General features: G+C 42.4%; 1 protein-coding gene across 2 annotated transcripts in view; it reads right to left on the bottom strand.

The window, feature by feature from the left end:
* The window catches only part of INTS9 (integrator complex subunit 9), a 103,752-nt gene that overhangs the window by 32,863 nt on the left and 47,370 nt on the right, over positions 1–23,519 (bottom strand). For both annotated transcript variants that reach the window (XM_006081927.3, XM_023755920.1), the window contains 4 exons: positions 23,109–23,248; positions 20,728–20,814; positions 3,435–3,555; positions 2,542–2,676 (listed from right to left, as the gene is read on the bottom strand). In XM_006081927.3, coding sequence (XP_006081989.1) covers positions 2,542–2,676; positions 3,435–3,555; positions 20,728–20,814; positions 23,109–23,248 — 483 coding nt within the window. The remainder of the gene's footprint in view (positions 1–2,541; positions 2,677–3,434; positions 3,556–20,727; positions 20,815–23,108; positions 23,249–23,519) is intronic.

Genomic DNA, 23,519 nt, shown 5'->3' with positions numbered 1-23,519 from the left:
GCCCAGGGCTGCCTGAGGCTCAGGTAACCAGGGCCAGCCGAAGCTTGTGCTGTAGGCAGTGGCAGCAGCAGAGGTGTGATGGGAACACTGCCTTCCCCTGATCGCCGGGTCGCCTCCTGCCCCTGAGGGCTCCCGGACTGTGAAAGGTGGCAGGCTGAGCTGAGGGACCTCCAGTGCATGAGTTTTCATGAACTGGGCCTCTAGTTCAATATATGTTTGTTGAATTAAAGAACTGCCAATGTTTTCTTGAACTTATCTTTCCATTCTTATTGCCTCAGGCTAAACCCAAAGCCACATTCCCCTGTGCTTATTAGATTACTAGGACAGCCTGCTATATTCTTCCTAGCTAGTGAGGGTTCTACTCAAGTAGACCGGTGGTTGGCCTCTTTCTGTAAAGTTTAAAGTTTAACTGTCATAATGGTGTGTAAGCATCCGTTAACAACCCATAAACATATGGGTATGGCTGTAGTCCAAGAAAACATTATTTACAAAAACAGGTTTGTGGGGGGTTCAAATTTGGTCCATGGGCCATAGTTTGCTGCCTTTTGAAGTACACTATCAAGTTTTCTGAAACCAAAACTTTTCTTATCCCTTAGAATTCCATTATTCGGGTAAAAGAAAATCTAATTTATTTTCTTTTTTATATACAATACTGGCTGCCAGTTAGGAATTAAAATTAATTACTTAAGTATGGTACTCATTACTTTCAAAACCTTATTTTCCCTTTAAATTTACGAACCTTATAAGAATAATTTACTGGAAATTACATCAATAATACTGTAAAGGCTTTGATGTAAGCAGGACAAATAGGAAGAGTTGGCAGCCAAGTAATCTTTCTGTCTTTCATGAAGGAATAGATCAGGAATGATAGAAGCTGCCAATAAGAAAATTTGATTCAATGAAGCAGGTTAAGATGACATTGATGGACTTTTGATTTCAATAAGCGGGAAAGGCCCAGAATTCTGCTAGCTATAGGAAAAAATTACAACTTGTCCCCTCAAGACCTTGAGATGAAACTTGATTATAAAAGAAGGTATAACAAAAAAACAATGCACAGTAGCAGCTCAGGAACATCCTGTAGTTCTAGACTTACAGCAGCCCTTCTTTTTCCCCATATTAAAGTGGGATTTGGACTTCTCCAAGTTATCTACCATCCACCCATTCATTCATCCACCCATCTGCTATCTAATAATATCCCTGGCCCTCCTTTACAAACATGGAAAGAACCAGAATTTATAAAATGAATAATAAATTCTTTACAAACACCTAAAATGGAATAACTAATGCATTTATAACAAAGTTTATGTACTTAGCTTATTGCCAAAATGACTGTTGATGACTGACCAACTTAAAACCTTCCAATAGCTTCCCTCTACACATGAAAATAAAACCCAAATTTCTCATGATGGCCTACCGGGCCCTATACGGCCAGGCCTCTGCTCATCTCCGGACATCTCTGCTGACCATACTCAGTATGCTGCAGTCTGAGTGGCCTCTGCGCTGCAAACATGCCCAGCTGCTCCTGCTGTAGGGGCCCTTCATCTGTCATGTCCCTGTAAGACTTTGCCCTCCCTGCTTTATGTGGTTCATTTCTTCAGGTCTCTGTTCCAACAGATCCTCCCCGGAAGCTTTCTCTGACCATCCAAGTTAAACTAGTCTCTATCACTCTACACACAACCTTACTTTGTTGTTTTCAGTATTTATATCACAACCTGAAATTACTTTGCAAATTTATTTTCTGCACCCCATCCTTTCTCCATACATCCACAGAACTCAGATCCATGAGCAAGGACTCTGCCTGTGGGTCACCACTGACTCTCATACCTAGAGGAGTGCTGGACACATAATAGGTCCTTAATAATGTTAAATAACTAATATCTGCTGAGTAAACAAGTGTCCATCTCTCTTCCACATCAGGCTATGATTATTAGAAGTGTTGGGAAATCTCAGAATCCTAGCGGTGGCTTTAGAGGCAACAGGATCTTACAGAGGAGCCAGAGATTCTAAATGTGGGACATGAATAATCTAACTTTGATAAAGTATATGTGTAGAACATAAAGTTTCAGTGCAGCAGGATGAGTAAGCTCTAGAGCTGCTGTACAACACTGTATCTACAGTCAACAGTAATGTCTTCTACACTTAAAAATTTAGCCTGGCCGGGGTGTTCAGTGGTTGAGTGTTGATCCTTGCACCAGGAAGTTGCCAGTTCAATTCCCAGTCAGGGCACATGCCTGAGTTATGGGCTCGATCCCTAGTAGGGGTTGTGAAGGAGGCATTCAAGCAATGATTCTCTCTCATCATTGATGTTTTTATTTCTCTCTCCCTCTTCCTTACTCTCTGAAATCAATAAAAATATATTTTTTTAAAAAAGTTATTAAGAGGGTGGATCTCCTGTTAAGTGTTCTTAGTATGATTTAAAGAAAGTGTCTATAGAAACCAAAATTAGGAAGATTAAGACACTGCTGATGGTACTCTGGATATAGTCTAAATTTGGGTTAAGTAACCAAAAAGCTGAGTTGTTAAATGCGAATTCAGAGTTACCTGTGGGTGTGTGGTAAGCAAGGAGGATCCTGAGACGTAAGACACCTTCTCATAATGGGACTGAATAATCCAGTTGGAGCTTCCAAGGGCGTAGCCGGAGCTGAGCGGAGTCACCTGGACCGCACCAAACAGCTCCTGGAAAAGAACCGCAGGAAGAAGTGATGAGCTTTCAGCAACGCAGTCATGCAGGTGAGTCTGTAGGAGAAAAGAGCAGAAACAACCTTCTCCACTTAGAAACGATTTAAGTAAACCAGAAAGGCTGACGTAAAACAGAAAGAGCCCATGTGGCAGACACAGAAAGCAACCCCATCGTTTTGACTTGTCACCTTCCAGAAAGTTTCGGTGCATCCACATGGCACCAGGCACTCAGGCCTCACTCAGTGAAAGGCAGAGCGGATATATTACCAAATAAACCAGAGAGACAAATACGCCCGTTTTCTTTTTCTTTACAGGTTAGGTGTTATTCTCAGGGTTGCTCTACACCGAATGACTCTGGGCATAAGCTGACAGAAACGGGAACCTTATCGTTATCAGGTCACATCTCAAAAGTTACACTTGCCAAGCTGCTTCCTGATCTCTTTTATGCTCCCTGTTTCCTGTTTCCCTTGTCCAAAATCTGTCCTAAAGTGGGTAGAATGACATGCCTTTCTCTTGACTTATCACATGCTGGCCAATCAAATGCCGCCAGTGATGGGGAATGCAAGGGGCGGAAGGAGCCCAGGAAGAACCTGGGAGGGATGGAGGAAGGGACAGACACTGTTCTGTCTTCAGCGTGCACGAGTCCACGATTCTTACTGATCAAATGGCTTATAAAGGGAACTAGGGGATCCTACCATAAAACCAATATGAATCTAAAGCATTCATTAATCACTTAAGATCATATCAACACTCACAATTTTCTGAGAATATCCCACCAGCTGGATTTTACTCAGGGCGGAGTTCACCTCTTGCATCGTATAGCATCTTCTCCAGGTGGACACTTCCACTGCGTCCTTGAGAGGAGAGGGCAGCAGCCTGTAAGTGCATCACAATGCCAATTCTTTAGGTTCTAGAGGTTCCGTTCAAGTACTCTGTCCATTTGTCTAAGTTGTCCAACTTACGGGCACATAACTGTCCATGGAATTGTGATCTTTTTTCTTTCTCTTGGTCGTACTGTCCCCTTTCATTTCTGGCTCCAGTAATTTAAATCTTCTCTTTTTTTTCTTGGTCAATCTAGCTAAAGGTTTGCCAGTTTTGTTGACCCTTTCAAAGAACCAATTTTTGGTTTCATGGACTTTTTTCTATTGTTTTTCCGTTCTTTATTTTGTTCAGCCAGCATATAGCTGGATCTTTTTTACTTTTTATTCAGTCTGATGATGTTATCTGACTGACTTGTTTAAGCCATTTACATTTTTTAATATTATTGATATAGATGGTTTGTCTGCCAATTTAAATTTTTTCTGTCTCATGTCTTTTTCTTCATCTATTTTTCCTTTACTACTTAAAAAAAAAGATAGTAGCTGCCGAAACCGGTTTGGCTCAGTGGATAGAGCATCGGCCTGCGGACTGAGGGGTCCCAGGTTCGATTCCGGTTAAGGGCATGTACCTGAGTTGCAGGCACATCCCCAGTGGGAGATGTGCAGGAGGCAGCTGGTCGATGTTTCTCTCTCATCGATGTTTCTAACTCTCTATCTCTCTCCCTTCCTCTCTGTAAAAAATCAATAAAATATATTTAAAAAAAAAAAAGACAGTAAGTGAATATTTTTGTTTGTAGCTTCTTCTTTCATACTCCCCCCCCCCCCCCCCCCCCCCTTTTAAGTTATTTCCTTAGTGGTTGTTCTAGGGCTTACCACATACATCTTACTATAGAACATTTCTATATGGCATCTCACATAAGATAAATGTTCACAAAAGATAAATGAGATAAACTTTACTCATGGGCCAGCAAAGCAATAGGAATGGGCTTGGTTAAACGCAGATGAGGCTTGGCATAAAAGAGGAAAGTAAAACATGATTTGTAATCTTTCAGACCAGCCTCAGGAACATCCATTAAAATAAGCAAACAAACAAAATGGGTCATTAGAAATACATTTTATCACTTGCTCTAACATAACCAAGAACAGACCTGAAAAGTGACTTCCCTGAGAGCCTCAGGACAATACAGATGAAGGGACTTCTGATGAACTGAATGTGTGCGTTAGCTCTGCTCTCTCCTGAAATATCCCTGAGCACTAACAGTAAAGGGCTTCACACACACATACAGACACACACAGACACGCACGCATGCACGCGCGCACCCTCAAGACAAAGAGAAACAGAGAAGAGACAATAGCAACAGCATTCTGGAAAGTAAAAAGTAGGTCAAATGGTAACTCTTAGCAGACCCAGGAAAGTTCAATTCAAGTCTCAATTTATACTGCAGAACCCACAAAAAGCTCAGCAACTGAAAACAGTACGTACGTCTGGAAATAAAGTTGAAGATGGGCCTAAAAAGAGGATTTACTGAAAAAATAAAAAAACCAAAACTGATTAAGAAACAGAACCTTCCAGTTCTCCTCACCTATCCCAAACAGCTCAGCAACTGTCCCTTCCCTCCCAGGCATATCCCAGAGGTCATTCTCAGGAGAGAGTAAAAATGAGAGTCAGGACAAGGAGAAACCCTCAATCACCGAAGGCAGTATTTTTAAGCAAAGTTTACATACTGATGCCTGGGTTGCAGGCTTGATCCTCAGTAGGGGAATGCGGGAGGCAGCCCATTAACGATTATCTCTCATCATTGATGTTTCTCTCTCTCTCTCCTTCTCCTTTCCTCTCTGAAACCAATAAAATGCATATTTTTAAAAAATTATACAAGATGTGAAAGAGCCATGTAAATGAAAAATCAGAAAAGCTTTAAAATGATGTGGCAACTCAATAAATAATTAGAAGTCATAAAAAATCAGAAATGAAGACTAAACTAATAGATACACAAGAGTGAATAAACACAACAAATAATACTGTTAACTAATATATAGGAAGAAAAAAAACACTAAAAAGAAATGAAGAGATAAGAATTTGAAGAAAAAAGTGGCAATGTGGCCTGAAGATAGGCAATGTAGTGTGAAGACAGGCGAGAAGATGTAACATACAGACAATGGGAGCCCCTGATAGAAATCCAAGCAAGGGAACAGAACAAATACCAAAAACCATGATTGCTAAACTAAAAAGAGGTTTGAAACTACATACTGGAAGAACACGCTGCATACCTGAGAAAACTGACCCAAAAAGAACTAATACCAGATACATTCTGAGAAAACATTTACACTATATAGAAAACAGATAAATAAAACTTTGGGTGTATAGGTTAAAAGAGCAAGTGACTTATAAGAAAAAAAAAAATTAGATTCTATTAGTGTCTTCAACAGTAATGCTTTACTAGAAGAAAACAGAGTAGCTTGTTTAAGACACTCAGAGAAAGAAAATGCAAGCTGAAAATTACACATCTAGCAAAACTGACTTTCAAGGTCACAGAGCACAGATAAAGAAATATTATCTGCGAGAACTTGGGTATATTGTTCTTGTAACCCCATCCTGAGAGATCTTCTGAAGAATGAGTTTCAGACAACCAAAATGTAGACAGAAATACATGGGTTGGTAGTGAGCATTAAATATATAAAATAGATAGTTATTTGTGGAAGACCAAATGAAGGTTAAAAGGAAGAGAGGATACTATATAAAGGCTACATGTTCTGACAATATATAGAAAGGAAAATACATATGACCCGTCCTCCAAAAAGGCCTACAAACAATGACCAATTCAGTAGCAATGAGCACTGCTAGCACCCAGAATGGGAACTAAAATTTCATTTCCCATTACAAGAATCCAGAGTTTCTGGGAGAAATGGGTGATTCCAGATGTAGGGCAGGTAATGTGGAAGAGGAGTCTTAAGCATCCTGCTACATCAGATAGTGGGTTGTGATTATATTGGGGCAGAGAGGGGCTTTTGAATTAACTGAAAATTTTCTATTTCTCAACTTGGGTAGTGCTTATAAGGGTGCTGGCTTTATAATAATTTATTAATGATATAATATTAATTTTGTGTGTTTTTTGTGTTTTATAGTAAAAAGGTAAATAGAAAAAATAGTAAAATGTATGCCAAAATGAAAAATATGATAGCCAAAATAAAATACTCATAGAAAGGTTGAGAAATAAACTTAAAAAAATATTCCAAACAAAAGAACAAACAAAAACAGAGATGGAAAAGAGAAAATAATTTGAGTGACAATTCAGGAAGTTCAACATCTAAATAAAAAGAGTTCCAGAAAGAACACAAAAAATGAAAGAAACTAAGAAAATAAGGAGGAACATTTTTTTAAAGACCAGAATTGAAGTTCTTGATTTTCTAGATGGGGGGTCAGCAAACATCTGCTCTGAAGGGCCACAGGGCCACAGACATTTTAAACGTTGCAGAGCACATACAGTCTCTGTCAAATTATTCAACTTGGCCATGTAAGGCCATTCTCTGTAAAAATTGGGGCAGGGCAGGTTTGGCCCATAAAACAGGGGCCTGGCCAGAGCTGCCACCCCTGTTCCTGCCACCCACTCGGTACTCAGCACATGAATGAAAACTATCCCTTAGCAAGACATCATAAACTTAGAGAACAAAGAGAAATTCTACAAGTTTCCACAGAGCAATCTACAGGATACATACCAAAAATCTACACTCAGTTGCATTGGACTTTTCAATAGCATTTCCGGGAGCTAGAAGAATAGAGCAATGCTTTCAAAATTCTAGGAAAAAATTATATCTAATCTGCATTTCTATCCGAGTATGAGGGTAGAACAAGGCATTTTAGACGTGCAGGGTCTCAGATAGTTTACCTCCCAAGTATGCTTTCTCAGGAAGCTATTGGAGGATGTGCCCAGCAAAATGAGGGTGAAAAGGAGAGGGAGGGGAAAGGGCAGGGCAGGACTTAGAAAACGGAGCTTCTAGCAGAAGAAAGAGGCACAGAAACCTTCAGGATCGTGGTGAAGATTATCCTAACCTGAAAGCTGTGCAGCAGGCTCGAGAGCAGCTACAATCAGACCCGGGGAAGAGAGAAAACTCTGCGAGAGGATTTCTTAAGATAAAATTGTTAAAAAACAGAGTTTGAACATACTGAGGAGAGGCTGCTACAAGTGAGGCAGAGGGTGGACATAAATTAGTAATAAGTACATTGAAAACGAAGCAAATAAGCAAACAAGTTAATTAGTAACTCAAGGAGAAACAAAAAGTTGTGCAGAAAGGAAAAATTATCCTAATAATGTTATATGGCCTGTGAATTGCACACTAGAGATTTAGCCAAAATAGCATACAGATCATGTTATTACAATTCCCTTCACCTGTTTCTTCAGCAACAAAATACCTTCTACATAAAGAGTCACATGAAGATTTTCTTATTTCACTTATCTGTCCTCTTGCTTTAGGTTTCACAGTATTTATTCAATAAAGATTTACTTAGTCCTGACTGCGGTCTTAGCATTAAGCCCTGTAAGGGATGTAACAGGCACAACATAAAGGCCTCTGCTCACAAGGAGCTCAAGTTTAAGAAAAATTTATAACAATACAAAGCAATAAAAGAGCTGTGGCCTGGCCGGTGTGGCTCAGGGGTTGAGCATCAAACCATGCACCAAGAGGTCACTGGTTGGATTCCCAGTCAGGGCACATGCCTGGGTTGTGGGCTCGATCTCCAGCAGGGGGTGTGCAGGAAGCAGCCAATTGATGTTTCACTCTTGTGCTTGTGCGCGCTCTCTCTCTCTCCCTCCCTCCCCCTTCCTCTCTAAAAACCAATTTAAAAAAATCTTTTAAAAAACCATGATCCATCCTTGACTGTATATTTGCCTTCACTCACAGAAGGTCCTAAATAACATATTAAAAATGAAAATCGTAACACACACCCTCCTCCACCGTAATGGCTTGCCATTACAATCAGGACAAAATCTAAGGCTCTTAGTGAGGTAGAACCGTAAGCAGCTAGAAAAATTCCTGGGCAAGTGGAATGGGGAAACTGAGACAAGATAATTACACAAGGCCAAACAATTTGACTGATTTACAGACAGCTAGTGAATCACAAGATCTTATCTTCCCTTACCAAGGACATCTGAGAACAAACAGTGTATACTGTATACACCTCTCCTCCCTGACCAGAGAATAAATAGCTTACATCACTCTGGTCGGGTAGATAGAGGACAGAGACCCAATTAATGCCATTTGTGTCAGCCAACCCCAAGGGCAGATGAAGTCAGGGGAACAAATAACAAAAACCCAATTAGAGCCAGACAGGCCCAAAATAAAAATAAAATTGCAAAGGTGAACAAAGAATAATCCCAAACTTGCCTATATGCTCATTTTGATGCATCAGCATATTAAAAATGCACCTGGAAAGCTGATGAAAATTCTACTGAAACCCTCCTTTAAGACGCTCGCCCACAGAAGAGATAAAACCCTCCGGACAAAGGGTACCAGTGCAGGTTTGCTCTAGAGCAGCGGTCGCCAACTGGTGGTCCGCGAACCACTGGTGGTCTGTGAGGTCTGAAAGGTTGGCGACCGCTGCTCTAGAGCACACCCATGCCCCTTCTCGGGCATGACCTTTTTACTTTCTTTTTCGTAAACTCTAAAGGTCCCCACAAGACTTGCAACCAGGGGAGCAGTGGGCAGTGGCAGCTCGTCCAGGGCTAACCCTCTGATCCGGTCTCCCAGGCCCCCCTTTTCTCTAACTCTCCAGTGAGCTAAAAGCAGCCCCACCTTGACTCACTTCTGTCACTCCAGCAACAAAATACCTTCTACATAAAGAGTCAATGAAGATTTTCTTATTTCACTTATCTGTCCTCTTGCTTTAGGTTTCACAGTATCTATTCAATGAAGATTTTCATATCCCAGGGAGCTCACAGCAGCCTCACCCTGACTTACTTCTTTCCTACGACGTTTCTAGGGAGTCAAAGCAGAGCGCCTCCTGCTGCTGCTTCTTCCCTTGGTCTCTCCTTTGTTTCGCTGTCCCCAGCTTTAACAAACGTGCTCTCAACATCACCTGCCCTCGTGTGGTGAAACCTCTCCCGCTCCAGGCCGGTCCCTGTCTGATAACATTAGCATGGCTTTATAAATTCCTTCTTTATCTAGGTCCTGCCTCAGCCTATAGCCTTGGACATCATGGGGGTGAGGGGTGCCGATCCCTGCACAGTCAAAAATCCACATATAACTTTGATTTCTCCAAAACTTTCTAATGGCCTACTATTGACCACAAGCCTTACAAAGAACATAAACAGTCAATTAACATATTTTGTATGTTAAATGTATTACATATTGTATTCTTATCATAAAGTAAGCTAAAGAAAAGATGTTAGCCTGGCCAGTGTGGCTCAGTGGTTGAGCATCGACCCATGAACCAGGAGGTCACTGTTTGATTCCTGGTTAGGGCACATGCCTGGGTTGAGGGCTTGATCTCTAGTGTGGGGCATGCAGGAGGCAGCTGATGGGTGATTCTCTCATCACTGATGTTTCTATCTCTCTCTCTGCCTCTCCCTTTCTCTGAATTCCATAAAAACATATGTTTTTTAAAAAAGAAAAGATGTTAATAAGAAAATCAGAAAGGAAATACATTTACAGTACTGTACGAGTTTATTTTGAAAAGTCCATGTAGAAGTGGGCCTGCACAGTTCAAACCCCTGCTGTTCAAGGGTCGGTGCTGCTGAGCTATAAGCCGCTCTCAGTGCCAGGCTCCCTCGAGCCTGCAACCTCCCCTGTTGCCTTCTTCACCTTCTGTGTGGACAATGCTTACTGCTGCCCTACTCCTGCTTTAAAACCTAGACCATTTGCCACTTTTTTTCCGTCTTGGGACACTGGAGTAGGCCAGGGGCACATCCTTTATTCTTTGGGAAATAGCCCGAGTACGAGGGACAGGGAAGAGGTACTGAAGCTCTGCTGGACGAGCTGCGGGCAGGGGTCAAGGCCACTGCTTCCCTTTCCCTTCGGTTTCCCTGTGTCTCTGCCACCCACGCTGAGGAAGGGAAGTTTCTCTCAGAGGCACTATGACATCATGGAAAAAAAGAAGACCTCTTTCCCTCTGTTACCTCTTGACCTCTGAGCCTCAGTTTCCTCGTCGGTAGGACAGGGAGAATATCACCTTCCTTTCAGAGTTGTCACGTGTCGGGCAGAGAACAGATACTCAGTACAGATGGTCTCCAGCCCTCCCCAGCACAGACAGCCATCACAGCCCAGGAGCACTGTGTCTTCCAACAATTCAACCCAAGGTGATTTACCCAGATGAGCAGCGATGACTACGAACTTGAGTGGCCCAGGCACTTCTCCTGTGAATTCCTCAGGATTAGAGAACCTCATGGCCTGGGCCTCCTAGGGCTGCCCTTCATAAAAAATAAAGGCTTCTCACACTGTGCTGAGTTGGAGCAGAAGGCTCCTTAACTTTATCCAAGAGCTGGAAGGCTGTTGTGGGAGTGGCTAGACCAGGGGTTCTCAACCTGTGGGTCGTAACCCCTTTGGGGGTCGAACAACCCTTTCACAGGGGTCGCCTAAGACCATCGGAAAACATATATAATTACATATTGTTTTTGTGATTAATCACTATGCTTTAATTATGTTCAATTTGTAACAATGAAATTGGGGGTCACCACAAGGGTCGCGGCATTAGGAAGGTTGAGAACCACTGGGCTAGAGAAGCATAATAAACTGCATCCCTCACCCCAACTGCATTTGTTATACGTTGCCTTCAGCTTTGCCAAGGCCCTGCAACTGAGCCGCCTCTCTGAGAGGCTGAGCCAAACAGCCACACACAAGGCTAGGGTTAGACTGCTTTCTCTCCTCTGCCCTTCCCCCTCATCTCTTGACAACTAGTACTGCCATTACCCAAACTAACACCCGGGCTCTACTTCCTTCCCTCGACGGCCCTTCCAGCATCCTCTCCCCTTCCCATCTAGGACAATGTTCTGTGAAAGTTAAGCCGATTCAAGTCTGAAACATTCTCCAAGTGAGGCATTTGGTTCCTTTAATGTTCCCACTCTCTGCTGGAGGGTGAACAATCAGATATGCAGCCTCCAGAGTAAGCCAGCAAATGATCCCAGCCTTGGGTAAGGGGGAGAGGGAAGACTGAACATTCACACATATTTCAGCCTGGATCTTTTCCCATCATTTCCTCCCCTCAGGAGAAACAGCACAGAAATTATAAACTTACGTTCCAGAGAAACTGGAGAAACCATTTGTGTAAACAGAAATAGTCCTGATGGTTTCTGATGACCCGTTTAGTAAAGCAATGTTGGAAGGAGGAGAAGAGTCTTGTTAAACACAATAACAAAAACAATAACTTATCTTCTTATCCCATTATTAGAGGCCTGGTGCACGAAATTCATGCACTGGGGGGGGGGGGTCCCCTCAGCCCAGCTTTTGCCCTCTGGCAGTCCAGGAGCCGTCAGTCGGACATCCTTAGCACTGCTGCGGAGGTGAGAGAGGCTCCTGCCACCGCTGTTGCGCTTGCCAGCTGTGAGCCTGGCTTCTGACTGAGCAGCGCTCCCCAGCGGGAGCGCACTGACCACCAAGGGACAGCTCCTGCGTTGAGCATCTGCCCACTGGTGGTCAGTGCGAGTCATAGTGACCTGTCGTTCCACCGTCGGGCCAAAACTGGCTCTCTGACATCCCCCGAGGGGTCCCAGATTGTGAGAGGGTGCAGGCCAGGCCGAGGGTCACCACCTGTGCACGACTGTGGCCAGGGAGGGATGCGGGAGGTTGGCCAGCCGGGGAGGGACCGTGGGAGGGCTCCAGGGTGTGTCTGGCCCATCTTGCTCAGTCCCGATTGGCTGGATCCCAGCAGCAAGCTAACCTACCGGTCAGAGCGTCTGCTCCCTGGTGGTCAGTGCACGTCATAGTAAGCAGTTGAGTGGCCTTAGCATATTACACTTTGGTTGAATGGCCAACTGGACGACCAGACACTTAGCATATTAGGCTTTTATTATATAGGATATCATACTAGAGGCCTGGTGCACAAATTCATGCACAGGTGGGGTCCATCTGGCCCACCCCAATCAGGGCTGATCAGGCCGTGCTGGCCAGGGGGAGGGGCCGCAGGTGGTTGGCCAGCCAGCCCTGCCCCCGATTGGTGGAGGGGTGATAGAGGGTGGGGCTGGCTGGGGGTAGGGGCCGTGGGCGGTTGGCCAACTGGCCCCTCCCCCTGGTCGAACTCCCGGATTAGGGGACAATTTGCATATTAGCCTTTTATTATATAGAATTTTTCACACAGTAGTATCTTTTCCATTTCTGTGTCCTCCGCACTGAGCATAGTGCCAACATAAAGACAAATACCTGTTCTCGTAACTAACACCTCAGGAAAGGTAAGAACCAGTGAGTCGATACTAATGAGTCCTATCTGAATGCACCAGTAAGTTTGGGTGGAAGTGAGCCCTAGGACAGTGGGCTAGGCGGTGACCACAGCAGGGAGGAATCAACCAGTGAGCCAGAAGAGGAAGGCTAAGCAGGTCCCGGTGGAGTCTCGGCTGACCTGCTCAGTTTAGGGTTTTGTGGCAGGCAGCTTCTGACACAGCTCCCGAGGATCCCACCTCCCGTATTCACCCCCTTGTGTTGATCCCCTCCCCGAGTGTGGCTTGCTTCTAGTGCAGTAATATGACAAAGGCCACGGGTTGTCACTTCTAAGGTTAGCTTGGGTCCTCTTGCCTGTTAGCTTTGATTTAACCAGCTGCCACGTTGTGAGATGCCAAGATTTTTTTTTTTTTTTTAAATATATTTTATTGATTTTTTACAGAGAGGAAGGGAGAGAGACAGAGAGCTAGAAACATCGATGAGAAGGGATCCCTCCCAGTGCAGCTTGAGATAACCGGCCGGTGGGAGACCCAGAGCCAGATGACCCAGTTAGTAACCAACAGGAAAGCTTCCTGAGACCTGTTGCAGTACAGAGGCAGCGTTTACTACCTTCCCTCAGTGTGAGCTTTGCTCGGGTCTTTTCAGTGACTTTTTTACAAACTCTGTTTGTACAGAACTTCTGTAGAAGGCTGATGTGCATATCTCATTTAATTTTGATTTTTGCTTCTTTTAGTTGCAATATTGAGCAATTAAGCTCTTTTTCCCCCCGCCATATTTCTAAATGAGGGTAAAAACTTCCCTCCCAAATTGTTCTGAGCACTACAGCAAATGCGTAGTAAAATAGATATTGATATGTAAATAAATATATATGATATTCAGTACATATTAATTCCCCCTCACCCTTTTATGCTTCAATTCTTTTGGGTACCTTATATACTCACTACATCTTTCAGATCTAAAACTACCTAATTATTTGCCATTTCTCTATTTGGAAATGTCTAGAAGGTTTCCTTTCTCATATAGGTTTGGTGACTATATTTTCACAAACAATTTGGGTAAGTTTTCTGTCAGCTAGACAAGAGACTTAAACTAGAAATCGGTCAAATATATTGTTGGCATTTTCAAAGGTACAAAGTTTCATTCTTGTTTTACATAATGTGATCTTTCCATGATTTTCTCTCCTTCCTGGTGTGCACTGGCTGATTTTATTGTAACTCAGCTCTTCTACCATGTTTTCACCACATTGCTCCTTTCTTCTCAACCTGTGGGTCGTGACCCCTTTGACGGTCGAACGACCCTTTCACAGGGGTCGCCTAAGACCATCCTGCATATCAGATATTTACATTACAATTCATAACAGTAGCAACATTACAGTTATGAAGTAGCAATGAAAATAATTTTATGGTTGGGTCACAACATGAGGAACTATATTTAAAGGGCCAGAAGGTTGAGAACCACTGTCTTAGAATAATCTCTGTCCTCATTCAAACCCTACTTACCCTGCCAAGACTAGCCTAAGTCTTGCCACTTGGTACCTAATCTTTCCTTGATAAACTCGAGTACAGGGATTGTCTTAAACTTTTGGGGGCATTTTTCTATGAACTTATTATAATGCCAGGCACTTGGTAGTTAATCAACAAATAAGTTTGAAGTTCTCTGAATTCCTTATTTATACCCACGGATTCCTTTTGCTAACATCTCCTTTTACTCTTTTGAGCTACTTAGTCCATTTGTCATTACTTCTTTCTATCTCCTAACATCTTGTCTTTAACATCTTGTACCTTAGCTTTCCGGAGAACTCTCCTTATGCTCACCTGCGGACATTATCATACAGAGGCATTTAGAGAGCCATTCAAAGCCATTAGGATGATTGGCTGATAAGGAAATACAGTGCAAACAAGCTCTGGGTTTTTTTCTGGCTTTCTAATTTATCAAAGTCAAGTTCTCAGAGTCTAAATGTTTCATAAGTACTTTCTAAAAGATTTCCTTGTTTTGTTTTGTTCTTATCATACTCGAGTGCCTACTAAAGGACCTCCCAGTGCTCTGACACCAGGCCAGAGCTCTGCCTGTTCTCCCACCCAAAGCACAGGCAGCACATGAGCATGAGTTTCTGTGAAAAGGGAAGACTTGAAAGTCCACTGGAACCACTTAGAAGCTTATAAATAAAACACTGGTTGGGCTTTTTCTAAGACTTTGATGAACGAATGAACAAAATGAATATAAGAGCAAAATACGAAAGAATATAAGCAGCAGAAAAGTTGTTTCCTCTCATTACAGCAAACTGTGCTTGACACACACGTGGGTGGGGTGGGGTGGAGATGTGTGAGCAGAGTGACATCTAGATAGTTCATTGAATGTGGAGTTTCAAAAACCATGCATTTAATAGTAACCTGAAACTAGATTAAAACCCCGGAATTTTGTTTTAGATCAATTTATCTCTAAAAAGGACAAAGGCAATTGCTTGGGCTACCACAGGGTAACAGAAACAATTCCTGAGAGCACCTAAACTATCTCTGCTTTAATTCTGTGCTCATGAAAAAAACTCTTTATCTATAATTTGATCTCGTAAGTGGACCTGCTGACCAAAACAGAGTGTCCTAGAGAGATGAACCATTCTAATTCAGGAGCCAGGCAGACGTCTCAGTGTAATGTGATTACGTGGAATTTTTGTGTGTTAGTCAATATCCTGGGAGTTGGGTTAGCCTGAATCAGAGGCTAATCAACTCTGAGCGAAATGGCATGATTAAGTTTCTGGGACTGCAATGCTGAAGAACTCGTTGTGAGGACTCCAGCAAAGTACCGCCACTCCACGAGGATCTGTTTAAGGAGCCTGTCCCTTGGACATCTTTAAAAACTGTAACATACGTGAGCTTAGAGGTAATTTAACTCAATTCTTTTATTTTACAGAAAAGGAGACTAAATCCCAGAATCTAAATGACAGTACTAAATAACTAGAGGCAACAGAATTAGAAAATTGTTTAAGAGACTCTGAATGGTGACCACACAATATAAAGATGATTTATTATAGAACTGTACACTTGAGACCTATATTTTATTAACTAATGTTACCCCAATAAATTCAATAAAAATTAAAAAAAATAGAGAGAGAGAGAAAATGGTTTCCCTTCTACTATCCTACCTTGCTTTTATCAGGAAAGGCAAAATCTAACAAAAAATCAGTCTGTGGAAGGCGGATGTGTCCTGGTAACTGACAGGAGGCTACGTGAGCCAAGTACATCAGTAAAAGGGAGAAGGATGAGGGTGTCTACTGAGTACTACTATGTGCTTACCACTGGGGGGGAAAAAAAAAAGACTTGACTCATATTGCTCATTTAATCCCCCCAACAACCCTCTGAAGTTGCTAATATTATTCCTCGTTTATAATGAGGAATCGGAGCCTAGAAGAAATAACTTGCGCAAGCTACCGAGAAGATCTGAAATTCAAACACCAGCCTATTTGACCTCCAAGCCCACAGCTTTAATGTTCTTCCTACGAGAGTCAGACCTGATAAATTCCTCTATAAATACCAAAGAAGTGTCAGAGCCGAGGAACTTCAACTAGAATATGATTGTTTTTTCTTTTATATCTTCTGTAAGGTATGAACTCACATTTTAAACTCTGAGTACTGAAAATTGCCAAAACATTTCAGCCTGGAATGTATCAGTGCATAATTCCTTAATGCTTGTGAGCACTATGACAATAACCTGAATTATAATTGCAGATTTCTAGTCTTATACGAAAAAAATGGCAGCCTGAAACAAAAAAATGCTAGAGGATGGGTTAGTTTCTTAAGTGAAATATTTTGCTTTGAATTTTCCCATTAAAATATCTAAACTCTGAAGTGGGTATGGGAAAATCAGAAACTCAAAAATTATATTGCAAGGGATTCTCCTTTTCCTACCCTTCAAACTCTCTTTTCTCAAGAAGACTAAACTGCAACGTCAAAATGAGGAAGAAGGATGGTTAATATCTAAATAAATCTCAGGAGAAGTGTCACCTGAGGCAGGGAGTCAGACAGCTGCCAAAAAAGCAAGAGTAGTAGTTTTTTTGGTACACATACTAATACTAAATCAAATGCTAATTCAAACTATAACTTAAGGGAAATGATTTAAGGGAGTTTGTCAAACTCTTTTGACCAATGAGTTAGAAAAATTTTAATTTATTGTTTTCTTTAGTTGATGGTCTTATTAGCAACTTAAGCTACTAAAATGCATTAATTCAAGGCACTTAACCAAGAGATTGCCTGCATGAAGTTTCAGCATAAGTAAAAAATTGGGGGCTCAAATCTCAAATCGAATTCACAGAGGTGTTTATAGCTGGATCGTACAGGATTTTATTTTAATGTGTGAGCCAACATTTTCAAGAGACTTTTTAAAATGACATTTAAAACATCCAAATTTTGAGTTTCTCTTGAAAAAAAAAAAAAAGAGATTTGTCAGTGACAGGTTCATATTCCCACATGGTCACCATCAGCTGAAGCTGTGTGTCAGCTGTGCCATTAGAGTGGTAAGGTCTCTGATCCACACTTCCTGGCTCTCACCTCACTCCTATGCTTCTCTTCCCCATGCCTGGAACCACCTGAGTTTGTGATGCCTACTTTAGAGGAATCAGATAAGGAAAGTGCAGAAATTAAAGAAAAAAAAAGAAACAACAACAAATGAAGAGAACTTGGGGAAAATGTCAACGTACTAGACAGCAAAAAGCAGTGATTCTCAATATCATACGCCATAGTATTCTGGGGCCCTAGAGATCAAGAGGCTTGTGACAGAAAAATTTTAAAGTGACATAAATCCTTTAGCATAAATATTGCCCAAATGAAGCACTTTTTGTACTCTGGCCAAGGTTAAATTCTAGGTGGATATTTCAAAAGGATTTTTTTTTTGTCTGATGTCAACTACAAAACAACTCTTCAAATTCTTCCGCCATTTCTGATATGTATGCTGAGTTTACCCAGGAGAAAAAAGATGATGCAGCTTTCTTGGTTTGTCTTTCTAACACCTCAATATATTCTTTCCAATAATTAGACTCTCCTCTTTCTCTATCAATAAGCATATCTCATCTCATGCTCAAAAGTGAAAACAAAATACTTGACCAGGATCAGAAATATGGTCACGATATATGAAATAATGAAATATGGTTTTCTCCAAAAGCACAAGTTATTCCTTCTGCTCCTTTAACCCAGCTGGTTTTCAAGTCTGACTTTTGCCCACCAGGTGGCGAGATAGCCAATTCAAGATTTTATTTCAATTGGCACTTTTTTAAAAGGTAGATTTTCTAAGATTCTTAAAAAATAACTTTCAGCCCCACCCTACCCTTCTGCTTCAAGCTCAATTCACCTCTCCCTAATATACAATAGCACTTCTTCTGTAAGCCAGTTATCTTGTATTTTATAAATGGGAGGCAAAGGAAAACTGCCAAGGACTCTGCTCAAGGTCACAGAAGAAAAGGCAAAATAAGGGCTTGGAACTTCCTAAGACTTGGCCCAGGGTTTGGGAGTCAGGAAATAGTGACCTTTGCACGTCAATTCTGGTGTGCCAAAATTATTTGCAGCAGAATATTATAAAGGGTATAAATTTAAAAGGAGGAAGTAAGGGGAGCCAAGGCATACATGTTCCATGGGGAAAGGAAACAAAGTTCTCTGGTTTCCAAGGAGGGATGTAGAGACCTGGGTCCAATGTGGTTCAGGGAGCACGTGGGAGAGAGAAAGAAAAGGGGTAGAAGGTACAGCCATGGCAGGAGGAAAGGGAGCAGAGAATAAGAACGCAAAATGAGGGGAGGGGTCTCTGTATTAAGCAGGTGGGTGGGCAGATCAAGGAAACCATGTAAAGACTCAGACATGTGCCTGTAAGAGAAAACGTTTCCTAACCCCAAACCAGACAGACACCATATCCCCAAGTGAGGACACAGAGGTGTGAAGAAGATCCATAAGACATAGGAGAGAATGTGCAGTTATACATCCTTCCTCCTTTCTCACATGAACGGGGTCTCGCACACATGTGAGAAGAAATGTGTGTGTATCCAAGAGGCGGTCCAGCACAGTGGTTAAGAGCACAGACTCTGGAACCAGACTAGCCTGACTGTCTGGGTATGAATCCAAATCCTACTGTAGCTCAGTAGCTGGGTGATCTTGAACAAGTTACTTAACCTCTCTGTGCCTGCTTTCTCTTCTGTAAAATGATAATGTTAAAAATTAAATTTAGCCCTGGCTGGTGTGGCTCAGTTGGCTGGAGTATTGTCCCATACACCAAAAGGTTGTGGGTTTGATTCCTGGCAAGGGCACATATCTGGGTTGCGGGTTCAGTTCATGTTTCTCTCTCACATCTATGTTTCTGTTTATCTCTTTCTCTCTCTCCTTCTCTCCCTCTCTTTAAAATCAATGAAAATGTCCTCGGGTGAGGATCGAAAAAAATAAAAAAGAAACGTATTAAATAAAACATTGAGAATAGGGCTACCTACACTAAATAAAATAAATAATTCATACAAAGGAATGCATAGAGGAAATTTACATGCTCAAACTCTAAATAGTTACAGTACTAGTATAAAAACAAAGCACATTCTCCTAGCTACATTTATGTATTCTTGACTTTCTTAATGTTAGATAACTAGATGGTGAATAATCACTGATCTAGAAGGAAAGAGAACTCGGTGGTCAGAGTTTGTGGAACACGTGCTACTTGAGAAGTCACAGATGAGCCCTGACTTGACTCTGGATGCCAGGCCCAGAGGCTGGGTGACTGTGGTGCCTGGAGGTGAGGGCAGCAGTGGGCAGGATTAGAGACACTGCAGTATGTTAGGCCTGACTGGTGTCCTCCGCTGCCAATGAAGTGTGAGAGCACTGAAGGGGAACCAAGCTGCCCCCTTGCCTCATCTATTATCTTTCTACTTATATCACCTCTTATCTTCTGGTTTCTGATCCAGGGGCCACTGAAACTAACCTCTCTGAAATGTCCACAGCCAAGGGCCTCATCCACCTTATGTGCTGATCCGTCTGCAGTATCTGAGACCACTGACAAGCCTGGGTTTCCCCCTTGGCTTCCACTCAGGGCTCCTCGTACCTTCCTAGTTACAACATCTCAGCTTCTTCACAATTCTTACCAATTCTCTTCAATTCTATTGCAGAAATATCTTTTAAGCTAGACCCTTCATGTTCATTGCTACTGCCTTAGTTCAGGCCTCTGTTCTCTCCTCTGGGTTTCTGACACTGTCTTCCTGCTGGTCTCCTGCCCCCATCTGTATACTTCCATTCACTCTCCATGCTGCTAGAGTTACCTTCCCCAGAACAAATACTTGATCATGTCATTCTCTTCCTTATAAACCTCCACTGATGGACTTCCCACTCCCAATAATATTCAAACGTGACACGTTAAGTTTCCTCATTATCTTGCCTCAACTTTCCTCTTTAGTTTCATCCTCTCTTCTCTACTCTACCCATTCTAATCCACCCTGAACTTCTCCCTATTCCCTGAATACACTATATCCTAGGATGCTGTGCCTGAATCTTTTCCATCTGCAAAGTCCTTTTCTTCCTCTAAGAAGAAAGTCACCCCTAAGGAAGTCCTCCTCAGCTTCCCTAAGCAGAGTTCATTCTCTGAGTGCCCACAGTGCTGTGATCAAGCATCAAATCTAATGCATCCATCCCACTTGTAATCTACCTGCTAACTGTCTGATTTCCACCGACAACTGAATACCTCAAAGACAGAGATAATTGTTTTATTAGTTTTTAAAAACTCCCAGGCCCAGCACAATACCTTGCCCATGGCATGGTTGCCTCTCAAATTATGTTGGTTGAATCAAACATAACCCTTTCATAAACAGGGAGAAAAGAATCTAAGGCTGTACATAAGGGGGGCATACAGGCCTTCTGCTCACCGCTGAATGTCCTTGTTCTTCCACAAGGAGGCAGATTGCGCCTTGGGCACTCTTTCAATGAAATTCACCAGCTCTTCCATGAGAAGCCTGAGTTTAATCAAACACAAAAAGTGATGAAAATTCATAGAAGAACTAGGGAAACACCGCACTCTAACACAGAATTCAACAGAAATGGGCTTGTCTGCCTTCTCCCTCCCCAATTATCTTTCCCTCTGTTGCATATGAATGTGGGCACCATTTTACATAAAGTTGAATACAAATCTAGCCTCCTATTGAATTTCCAAGTTAAAAATTTGGAATATGAATGATTTAGTTCACCTTTAAAACAAGCCTGGCATGTTTTCATCTCCAAACACTGAAATAGATAGACATCTGGTTTAATTCTCACTCTAAGATTGCTGCCTTTATGTAACTAAAAATACAAACGGAGAAAAAGTTAAATGATTGTGAAGTACTTGCTTGCTATTGGTGGCAGCAGGGGTCGGGTAGGATTTTTAAAATGATATTAAATGGCCTGGCCAGGAGGCTCAGTGGTTGAGCTTTGACCTATGAACCAGGAGACTACGGTTTGATTCCTGGATTGCGGGCTCGATCCCCAGTGTTGGGGCACGCAGGAGGCAGCCTATTGCTGATTTTCTCTCATCATGGATATTGTTATCTCTCTCCCTTCCTCTCTAAAATCAATAAAAATACATTTAAAATAAATAAAAGAAAATAAAATGATATTAAATGACCAATTTAAACTGGTAAAGTTTTCTTCATGTGTGTCTTAGGGATTAACAAAATTCCATATGGAATATTCCTAAAGCAGGGATGGGGAATGTCTAGCCCTTAGGCCATATAAAGCCTGAGAAATCATTTGGTCTGGCCATGCCAAGGCATTATGGGTGAGCTAATGAAATGTTTGACCAAGTACAGCAGGCTAATTTTTAAATTGATCATTTTGTATGGCCCTCGAATAATGCTGTAAATATCCAAATGGCGCTTGGCAGAAAAAAGGTTCCCCACCCCTGCTCTAAAGACTGATCCTAAAGACCTAACTCAAGGACCTACAAAAGGCAGGCTATGCACATTGAGAGATGGATTACCACAGAACCACAGCGGAGGGGATGTAAGAAATAACCCACTCGATGGGATCAATGGTCCGCATGCTCTGAGGGGTTCATGCACAGAGAACTATCAGAATCCTGGATAACTCCAGGAAGACCAATAAGCTGGAAGCAGGTTTTCAACAGCATGAGACCCCTTGCATAACCTAGGAGAGAGGATCCATATTGACTCCAATCCGGTCCCAATCAACCACAAATGTATCCGCATTTGAATGCTGAGCATCTTCATTTCCTTTCCATTTATTTATTTATTCCTAATACCACCCCTCCTTTCAACTTGAAGGAGCAGTATGAGTCCCAGCATCTAAGATCTGGGACCAGGCTCATTACCATTCTGGTTACAGCTTTCAGGAGAACCGCTGTAACTTTTTCAGACTGGAGTCCAATGTTTTCACCTCATCCTCCCACTGAAACTGATCCATCACCTCCCATGTCTTATGGTCCTATAATGTCTCTTCCTCAGATCCCTTACATTTTCCTATACACACTGCAGGAAATGTGATTTAACACAAAAATAAGGACATATTGTTTTATTTCCAGTAACTCCATCTTGTTGGACTCTGCAAGACACTAGAACCCATACTTTTGGTCTTGATAGTTTCATCTTATACCACACTTATTAGTTTGATTCAACGCAATTCTTTTCCCTGGAGTAACTTTCTTCTCACTAACTGATGCTATGGTTACTTGCAGCAACCATGAAGGCGCGGGAGGGGCAGAGAAAGAGACAGCAGGGCGTTCTGAGTCAAAGGAGGCCTGAGGTTTTACTCCTTGGATTTTGGCGTTTCAGTCTCCTAACAGCCCAGACAACTTACCCATCTAGTGACTTACCCTGTTTTCTACACGCTGTCTGCATTTAGTCCGTACTAATCCATAAAAGGGGGGACATTTTGAAAGCAAAGTAATAAAATTTCTTTTCTTAAATATGCTGTTCCTTCTCCTGAATCTCTTCGCAGTGCATATTTGTGGCATCTTATTAAACGTTACCTCCCCTGATTAGCATCTGCACAGAGGAGCTCTCTCAGGAACTCCTTCTTCCAGTTTTGATTCAAAAAAAAAAAAAATGATAGTGAAGACTTCTGGCAGCATCAGTCTCTGGGAGAGTCCAGTGACCATCTGTTTTATCTAGAGAGCTGTCTATTCATGCCTGTCCTCCGGGTCGGCTGCTCGGGAGGAAATAACGATCACTCCTGGCACAGCACTCTATTAAGCAGTCACCAGTGAAGGAAGGAGCTCTGGGCCTCATGCTCACGGGGTAGAGCAGTGTCTCACCTGCCGATCTGCACGGTGGGCTCGGTGGCGTACACCGTGCCTGTGAACCCGGTGTGCTCGGTGATGTAGGGCAGCGCCATCATGCAGTGGTAGTTAGAGATGAGGATCACATCTACCGTAGACAGATCTATTAGCTCTGTCTGAAAAGAAAGGAGAGGGGATGATGCATATCTGTTCCAAGCCCATAGATCAACGTGCTGCGACTGAAAGAGGATGCTGTCAGAATGCAGAGTAGTTTGAGTGCTACGGAATGATGATGGTCTTCCTGCGACACTTCTGTTCTCACGTTAGGATGTTTCCTGATATTGACGTTGGGTAGCAGGACAGGAGGGCTAACACCGAGAACGCAGCCTGGACACCAGCAGCGCCCTGATGCACTAAAGCAAGTTCTGAGTCACCCCTATGGGGATA

Source organism: Myotis lucifugus, unplaced genomic scaffold (genome assembly GCF_000147115.1).
Source record: "Myotis lucifugus unplaced genomic scaffold, Myoluc2.0 scaffold_1, whole genome shotgun sequence".
Lineage (NCBI taxonomy): Eukaryota > Metazoa > Chordata > Mammalia > Chiroptera > Vespertilionidae > Myotis > Myotis lucifugus.
Note: the sequence above shows the minus strand (reverse complement) of the source record. Positions and strands in the feature narration are given on the sequence as shown.